We start from the raw sequence: 9,614 nt of genomic DNA, 5'->3' as shown, positions 1-9,614 counted from the left end.
CTGACAGTGTCAGGGTGCTCGCTACCTTCCTATTGGACGCTCTGCTACCCAAGTTCCTCTGGTATTTTAAGGCATATGTATGCTATCGTACGATCAGGAGGGAGAGACGGGTTCAGAGTGAACTGCCGTTGCCTTTGCCGGCTCACATCTGTCCCAAACCTCCCCCAGGTAACGTGACATGTCAGGTGATTGCCCATGCTGTCGTTTTTTTTCGTCGTTTTTTTTTTTGAAACAAGCCAGATGTTATAGCAGCCATTTTTTTCCATCTGCATTGCATGTTCTATGGATGACAGAGATGGTTTCCCTTGCGGGTTTTTTTGTCTCTACATTTTACCACAACTTCCTTATTAGTCAACGTCTTCTATCGTATAGATGTTGGAAGAGGGAGCAGCAACAGTATTTCATAAAACTCCACAATACTTCTCCGTCGTAGTCCTAAATGGAACTGTACAGATCGCGCCACGTGTGACACACCCAGACTCATAATACTCACCTGAGATGAACAGAGTTGAGTAATCTCAAATGAAATGTTCAACGTGTCTCAGAGTGTGCGGCGGTTCAGACGCGTTTAGCAGCAGATGTGCACATCTGTGTCAGTGTTTCGTCACACGCAGAACTCTACTCACCAAACACACAGGCTCTCTGATCATCTGAATGGGTTCACCTTCAACACACGCATACAGCTTGAAGGACACAGAGATAGAGACAGAGGGGGAAGGAGAGAGAGACAGTATGTGTGTGTGTGTGTGTGTGTGTGTGTGTGTGTGTGTCTCACACATACATACACACACACAAAATCACACACATTAACAGGGAAAGAGATTGAGATGGAGAGAGAAAGAGAGAAAGAGAGAGAGATACAAAGAGAGAGTGAGAGAGAGATACAGAGAGAGAGCGAGAGAGAGAGTGTGACTGAGAGCGAGAGTGCACAGAGACAGAAAGAGAGAGACTGTACAGAGACCCAGAGTGAGAGAGAGAGCTACAGGGAGAGCGAGAGTGAGAGCGAGAGGGGGGGGGTCCTCAGACGTTCAGGGTCATGTTGCGGAGAAGCCACTGCTGTGAGCGGCTGGAGCTGCAGTCCCTTAGGGTGGGTACCATCTTGTCGTCCTCTGTGGGCATGTCCAGACACTGGTTACTGTTCACGTGGAGCAGGGTCAGCCGCTGGGAACACACACACACACACACAGAGATAGGTCATGTTCTCACACACAAATACAGGACTCGGGTGTCCACATACACAGCATGTACATGTGTGGAAAAACATACATCGGTGCATTCATAACCGCACACCCAAGGGCAAGGACGGATGCACGCTCAAGCATGCGTACACACACACACACACACACACACACACACACACACATTTTAGTTATTACACACACATAGTTATTAAACACAAACACACAAGCACCCCACACATGTCGGTGTGGGTGCATGTTTAATCCATCAGTGTGTAGGTGTGTGTGATTAATCCATTGACACAAAAACACACACACACACACACACACACACACACACACACACACACACACACAAACGGTAAAATGAACCCACGAAATAGTTTTTCTCTTCTCTCACAGAAACAAAGCCTGTAGATCAATTTCTCCATTACACCAGAAGAAGGCATTACCACATGCAAACTTCCAATCAATTATTTCTAATTCCCTTTTTTCCCACAAATATAGACTGAATGAAACAAGTGAAAAAAGTATTAAGACCCCAGCTTTTTATTTTACTGGATATATGTTTCAATGTCATCCCTTTCAAAACTACTAAATAAATTGTTTTTCTTCAAATGGAAACGTTCTGAATTTTAACCGGCTTGTATTGGTGAAAACGGTGAAAGTATGTGGCAAAACCTTGATCTAGAAATCCAGTGATCATGCTCATTCTGAATAATGGAGGCTCTAAGTCTGATGTGCCATACCACTGGTCAAACACACATGTTATATCAATTGTAAATACCTTTGGATAAAATTGTGACTAAATTACTAAATGTAAAAACCTGTTTAACTTATTTGACTATTTCCAATTCTTTCTTCTACCTTTTTCATCCAAATCTAAAATTCTAAAAGACATTGACATTCCAAAAAAAACAAGATGGATCTCTCTGTGTTGCAGTCATCTGTGATGAACCACAGACCACTGAATACGTGGTGGTTGATGACATCATAGAACAGCCACATCCAGCAGCATCAGGAGCTGTTGTGTTTGTCACCGTGTGTGTTGTCGTCCCCCGGGCCGGGGGGTCAGGAGTTCCCTCCTGATGTCACAGATACGGAATGGCGCTTGGAGGACATTGGGGCTCTCCGGGCCCTTCCTCAACCGGAGATTAAGATGGAGGTGCCGATAGAGCACAGCAGTTTGATGATTGGCCAACAGCAGAACGAGGAAGGGATTATAACCCCCCCGATAGATCATGTAAACGAGACTTGCTCTGTGCGAAGGGTCGAGGTTGTCAACGACCAATCAAAAGCTTCCGCTGAGTTTATGTTCTGACATACTGCCAAAAGGAAAACTTCAGGAAAAGGAAAACCTGGACCCTAATCTGATCATTTTGGGTCTAGGGGGCTAATATGGAAAACACTTTTATAGATTGGTCGGGATTGAGCCATTTTCCACCATAATCCACAAAAAAGGGATACACTGTCGCTGGATTACATCGTCCAAAAGGATTACATTAAAGCCAGTTTTCACGGATTACGGCTGCAGCATTCACGATCAATATTACCAATTTCCAAAATTGACTGCCTGCCCTTAGACTCAAAATGACCAGAAAATAAGGGCTCATGTTGAAAAAGTTTTTCCTCTATGAATGTGATGCAAGAAATACACAAATAGGGGAAAACTAATTGAACTGAAACATATTTTTATGTCAAAGAAAAGTTATATTTTATGTGAACTCTAATCAATGTACATAAAAAAATCCATATTTGATGTACATTGTATATCTTTTATGTCTATGGTAAGTGTTTAAGAAAAAATGTAAAGTTAAAGAATGAAGTGAAATTTTAGATTTCATTTGGAATTGATGAAGCTGTGTGCAAAACACAACTGACGTCTGATTAGATTCAACTTAGTTTACCGTCCTTCAAAGAGACGATAACCCAGTAAAGCTTACTCTATGAACGCAGCCAACAAAGTTACGGTTCCTACATAAATGAGAACAAATCGGCACATATGAATGCAGAAAGGACAGCGATACGACCAACACATCACAATTTACATCATAAATAAAGATTAATTCAATGTAAAGGAGTTGTTAAGTAAACAACGCAGCGTTGTGAAATAACACAAGCTAATACTGAGTCACTGAGCCGTGGGGGAACGCGTGGAGTTAATCAAATGTGAAATTAATAATTGTAATAAGTCACTGCGGACCAGAGTCCTAACCATAATGTCTGTGAGGGTAATTCTTCCAGTTTTTAACGTTGTGCCACAATCCCTCATTTGAAAACCGATTGTGTTGTGTGCGTGTGCGTTTTTGACAAGCAAGCAGAAATCTGAGCTCAAGTGCACAAAACCGAGAACCAATATCAGTTAGGCAATAAATTCCAATTACCTTTTGTTTATTCTTCCACGATACTCAAAGACCAGGTCACGCACCCACGCGCGCACAAACACACCCACGCACACACAGAGTTATTGACACAAAGCAGCATCGCAGGTGGTCGGCCATTACATTGAAATCAGAGCCGGCCCTAAACCTACTCCCTGACACAGCTGCCCTTATTGTCTGGCTCCTAAACCCTGTTTCATAATATGCACCATTTTGAATTCCTGCTACACTTTAGACATACAAATAAACAGGAAGAAATAGGACAACAAGGATGACATTGTTTACGGCTATCCTGCCACGGTAAACGCAAGTGTGTACAATATTGTCAATATTAACTGTGCGCAGTCCCTTTCGGATTCGACAACGACCAAAACATAACACACAGCTTCCCGTGTGCAGAACTAGGCCACATGTATAAATCATAACACACAGTGGCAATTAGCGTGATGCTAGCCTCCATTCACAAGCGTGTCCAACGTACTCCAGAGAAGGCTATAACAGGAGCAGGAAGAGAGCCCCTTTATATTTAATGAAAATATTAGAAATGTGGCACCCTTGTCGCAGCGCTCATAATTATTTCATGGGTCCTCTGAGGCCGCGAAAACTCTCGCCTCAGCCTTCCAGCGGAGCAGGAGGTGTCAGAGGAGCAGCGCGCATGTGTGTGTGTGTGTGTGTGTGTGTGTGTGTGTGTGTGTGTGTGTGTGTGTGCGTGTGTGCACGTGTGTGTTAGCGTGTGCGCATGTGTGGGTGTGTGTTCGTGTATGTGCACATATGTACTGTATGTGTGTGTGTGTGTGTGTGTGTGTGTGTGTGTGTGTGTGTGTGTGTGTGTGTGTGTGTGTGTGTGTGTGTGTGTGTGTGTGTGTGTAGCTTGGACCAGCTAATTAAATGAGCATGGCTTCCACCTCCGTCTTCGCCGGGTGGAGAACATTTATCGTCTCCGTTACCAGGCAGCAGCAGCAGCAGCAGCGGCGGCGGCAGCAGTAGCAGCAGCAGGCTAACACCGCCACCGCTCCTCCAACATAACCAACAAAATCCATGACACACCACTAGGGGGGAGGGTGGTGTTGGTGCCGGGGGACCACTTTGTGTGTGTGTGTGTGTGTGTGTGTGTGTGTGTGTGTGTGTGTGTGTGGGGGGGGGGGGGGGGGGGGGGGGGGGGCTCCTAATAGAGCCCTTGTGTATGATGGGTCTTGTAGCGCCTGGCTGAAGCTGAAGGTCCAGAAAGAGAAAGGAGGCGGGGGAGGAGGAGGAGAGCGAGAGGAGAGCGAGAGAGAGAGAGAGAGAGAGAGAGAGAGAGAGGAGGAGGAAGGAGGAAAAGGAAAAATAGATACAAAGGAGGAAGAGGGGAAGAGATAGTAAAGGAGGAAGAGAGAGTACGAAGAGAGAGACAGAGGGAGAGACAGAGAGAAAGGGAAAAGAGAGAAAAGGAGGAAGAGAGAGATAAGGAAGAGAGAGACAGAGAGAGAGAGAGAAAGAGGAGGAGGAGGAGGAGGGGGAGGAGGAGGAGGCGGAGGGATGAACCAGGCCAACTAACAGCAGGTTACCTCTCTGTGGTGACTCTAACACGCTCCAGCGGTCTCAGAGGCTGCTCAGCCAATTTACCCTGTCTTGCCCCCCCTGCCACCCCACCCCACCCAGAAAGGAAAATGGGTGACATGCTACAGTGAGGCTGCACTCCTCAGCTCTTCTGAGAATACAGAGACCCGGGAATCGTCTGTAGAACAAAGCAGGCTTCTCCGTGTTCTGGGGATGAACACCAACCCAGACTAGCAGACTAACAAGTTAACGTGGAGCAATCTCACGTGTTGAAAAGTTGGGTGGGAGAGAAGAAAAATGGGCCATATTTGCTGTGTGCAGGTTAAGGATGGGGGGGGGGGGGAAAGCAGCATTATAATTGAATTTGCTGCGTTGACCACAGCACCTGGATGGGTGCAGCTGTACCCAGCTGCTTCACGGCCACGGTCGCCCCACCGTAGAAGGCCGGGTGGACGAGAGCCGCCACATGAAGGATCACTTCAAAAGGACTCATAAACAATGGCGGGCCCCGCTTCAATCTGCACTCCGCTGCCGCCACGCGCGGCTAGCCGGCTATAAATAAACCCGCCCGCCACCGTTTCTTGGTTGCGGTGACCGACGCGGAGCCTGTCTGGAGGACGAGCGGTGTGGTTCCTGGCGTACAAAAAAAAATGTTTATTTAAGGAAATGAATGTCAAACGAGATCTGATTCGGCATGAAGGCTAGCTAAAGGTCTCGGAGATAGCAGCTCACGCTAGGAGCGCCACACTGATGGCCGTGTCTCTAATGGCCCCCTCCCCCTCTTTCTCTCTCCCTCTGTATCTCTCTCTCTCTGTCTCTCTTCGCTCTCTCTCTCTCTCTCACTGTATCTCTCTATCTCCCCTCTCTCTCTCTCTCTCTCTCTCTCTCTCTCTCTCTCTCTCTCTCTCTCTCCCACTCTTATTACATTTACTTTGAGAAGGTCACCGGTAATAGCTCCTAAATGCCTTTGAAAACTATTTGCATCAACATTTTGACTAATAGCCAGAGGCAGCCCATCAAAACAAGCCGGCTGCATCTCAGCCTACAGACGACACATCGGGAGGAGAAGCCTTGATAATCAATCGACCACCGTCCACTAGGCCAGGCTTGACGTGTAGTGGCTCGCTGGTTCAATTCCCGGTCGAAAGGTGTTGGGTTCAAACCCCCCATGAGCAAGGCACTTGACTCCTCTTTACTCACCAGTGACCTGTGTCTGAATTCACAGAGAGCCACGTGGGATAAAGGCATCCACTCAGTCACTTCCTAATAACCACACCAACACAAGACAACAACTCTGTCTAGAAACGCCACAAACTACCGAGCTAGTCCCCAGCTAGCGACCGCGTGCTAGGGTACTGACCTGCTCCCGACGCCTGCGCCCGGGGGCCTGGGGCCCTAAAGGGGCCCTAGGGGATGTAGTCGGCGGGGCTGAGAGACAGCCGGCGATACACCCCGAGGCGGGTCAGGTTGTGGAGGGCCCATGTCTGAAGGGGGCCGTCGTTACAGGGCTCCACCACCGGGCCCCAGCTGCGGCTGACGCCCAGACAGGAGCCAGTGGGGATGTGTTGGAAGGTGAGCCTCTACAGCAGCCAGTGGGTAGGACAGGGGGGGAGACATGCAGAGGGTGAGGGGGGTGAGGGTGAGGGTGAGCCGTGCAAGGGTTTGCGTGGGGTGGAGGGGAATCTTTTGTTTGGAAAACGAAGCCTAGTAGGACAAAGTGGGGTGTGTATGACTTAACTTTACGTCATCCTCAACGTTTTTTTGGGGGAGGATGTAATCACCTAACCTGACTCTCGCCAGATGAGGCTGGGCCTTATGAAAAATCCTTGCATATGATTGGATAAACCACTTGTCCATCATCTTTATTGACGTGCTACTTCAACCACTCACATCGAAACCAACCCGTGACGCTGATGAGAGCCACCATTGTTGTCTGAATCAAAACAGTCACTTCTCCGCTAAGTCACATCTATAAAAATCACGCCCGGCGGTCCTGATTGGCTCTACCATTCGATCTGGTCCCCAAATCCTGCCCAACGGGAGCGATCCCCGATGGATGAGTGGAGCTAGGTGGAACAAAATTCATCTGGCGAGAGTCAGGTTAGTAATCACCCCCCAAGGAAACAGACTTTGGCAAAATCTAGAACGTCTTTTTAAAAAGACCTTGGCTTGGTTTGTTTTTCTCCCAGGGAGAGCAACTGCAATCGCAGTGTCGGTCTGGGTACATTTTCTCCCTTCTCAAAACACATTATTTCTGGTGCTGATAAAGTGAAGGTAAGGGTTCTGTTGCCGAGAGCGATAAGAGATTCGAGTGCCGTTACACATCTGCTGCGCGGCCTTGGAGCGGCTATTGTAATGAACAGCGCAGTGCGGGGTCTGTCAGCCGCCGAGTGGGTGATAGGGGACGGGCCGCCGTCCATCACAGCCGCCTGTCATGGCCGACCATCCACACAACAGCAGGAATGCGAAACAAGGAAAGCGCCGGAAACTCATGACCCGGAGAAATGTAAATGGGGGCCTCTTTAACTACTGAGCACTAGGCGGGTATCAGCCAAACGCATGCACACGCACACACACACACACACACACACACACACACACACACACACACAGGAAACTAAATCTGGAGCGTTTGACAGTGTGAAGAACATCGTTTGACAGGTGTGACAGGCGCACACATTCAGGTTGGGCGTTTTTCAAATCACTCTCGGGTACAGAACACAAAAAAAGCTAAACGCGTGGAGAATCCTTCTGTGTCTCCGAGGGGCCGCTCCGTGCTTTCTCCGGGCCATACCCGCGGCCGCAACACCCTCACAGTGACGGTGTCTGGAGTCCAGACATCTTAATCACAGACGTCCCAATCATCAATCATTAATTGAAAAGGAGGTCCTCCCAGAGGTTATGAATAGAGTGCCATGCATTGTTAATGTTCAGGCTTCCTCCGTGCACAGAGAAGCTTAATGCGTTGTTGAGTTTTGAGTCAATACGACTTTTTTAGTGTTCACTCCGAGTTGGTAAAAATAGAGGAATGGGGAATTCCCAAGACGGCAGAATCCCGAAGAGAGCTGCACTCTCAACTTTATCACGTTGACTCTGAAAACATCCCACTTATTAATTCTGTGCTTTCCTGTTATTTTCCCCTCTATTTAGATGTGTGGTTGAATGACAAAATAGAGTAGGCCTGATACTCCTGTACGGTTTATGCCAATTAATAAATAATTTGTTGTACATCACACAAACTCAAAGACCAAACAACATTGATGTTTGCTAACAAGGGCCATAACTATACAAAAACTAATAGAACCACGTTTAATATACAACACAGGGAGATGTTGAAGACAACCACATGACATACCCATTACTTCACCACTAGAACCATCTCAAGGGAAGGAGTAATCTTAAATTGGATGTAGGCATCTTACCTCGAAATCATATTCCCACTTGCCAACGTACTACGTGAGAGAAGAAAATGCTGATTGTATCAGAGCAAAAATAAACAATTGTGCCCAGTTCAACATGCAGCGCCAACTGTAAACACAAAAAACGCAATCACTGACATGTGGCACCATCTGGTGGCCAGAGTGGGTATTACCGCGTACGTTCTGGTGCGTCAGCGGTTTTGTCACATACATGGAGTCATATCTGTGTAAGATGTGGTCAAAAACCAGCCATACTGCTCTTACCTCGGTGTCGTACTCAAACATCTGGTTGCCCTTCATGTGATGACACTTCAGCATCACAACGGGACCGTTGAGGCGGGACACGTCCAGGCAGAGGTCGTCCGTACGGATCTCCTTGTCCGCTGTGTATGAGAACACCTGCGAAGAACACAAGGGTGGAGCTTCCTGACCGACCGTCTGGAACAGTACTGGGTGGTCTGGAGAGGTACGCTTTAGGTTCGATAAACGCATAAGTCGCCGTATGCGGTGTGTGTAAGGCTCTCCTACCAAACGTTAACCTGGCTAACTAGCAGTGTTTGATGCTCTTGTACCATATGTTAAATCTGGCCAACTAGCAGTGTGTTAGACACTCATACCAAAGGTTACCATGACTAACTAGCAGTGTGTTTACACACTCATACCAAACGTTAACCTGATTAACTAGCAGTGTGTTACACACTCATACCAAAGGTTAACCTGACTAACTAGCAGTGTGTTAGACAGTCATACCAAACATTAACCTGACTAACTAGCAGTGTGTTAGACAGTCATACCAAAGGTTAACCTGGCTAACTAGCAGGGTGTGTGAGGTCCTCACCTGGTTTCCCCCCATGCCGTGGCAGTTGAAGAAGCCCACCTTCTCGTTCTCCTTCCTCCCCATGTTGTCCACACACTGGTTGGTCTCCACGTTTCTGATCTACGGGGGGATACGAGTCGTCAGGCGGTGTGTGATCAAACGACCTTCAAGGCCTACCGTGACCTCTGCGTGACCTCCCACCTGTTATGGTGGACTGTTTCTTTATTGACCGGCTGTGACGATTCAGTGCAGTGGCTTCCTATCATGTACTTCAAATAGT

The 9,614-nt window shown here is 47.6% G+C and overlaps 1 protein-coding gene across 1 annotated transcript in view; it reads right to left on the bottom strand.

The window, feature by feature from the left end:
• Positions 1 to 228: 228 nt before the first annotated feature.
• The window catches only part of galnt13 (polypeptide N-acetylgalactosaminyltransferase 13), a gene marked incomplete at its 5' end in the record, with an annotated part of 26,379 nt that continues 16,993 nt past the window's right edge, over positions 229 to 9,614 (bottom strand). Inside the window, 3 exon segments of the mRNA XM_084478952.1 lie at positions 229 to 1,161; positions 8,782 to 8,916; positions 9,356 to 9,454. Coding sequence (XP_084335078.1) covers positions 1,021 to 1,161; positions 8,782 to 8,916; positions 9,356 to 9,454 — 375 coding nt within the window. The 3' untranslated portion in view covers positions 229 to 1,020.

This window comes from Micromesistius poutassou (assembly GCF_964030765.1).
Source record: "Micromesistius poutassou genome assembly, chromosome: 14".
Classification (NCBI taxonomy): domain Eukaryota; kingdom Metazoa; phylum Chordata; class Actinopteri; order Gadiformes; family Gadidae; genus Micromesistius; species Micromesistius poutassou.
The sequence above is the reverse complement of the archived record's forward strand: the minus strand, read 5'-3'. Positions and strand labels throughout refer to the sequence as shown.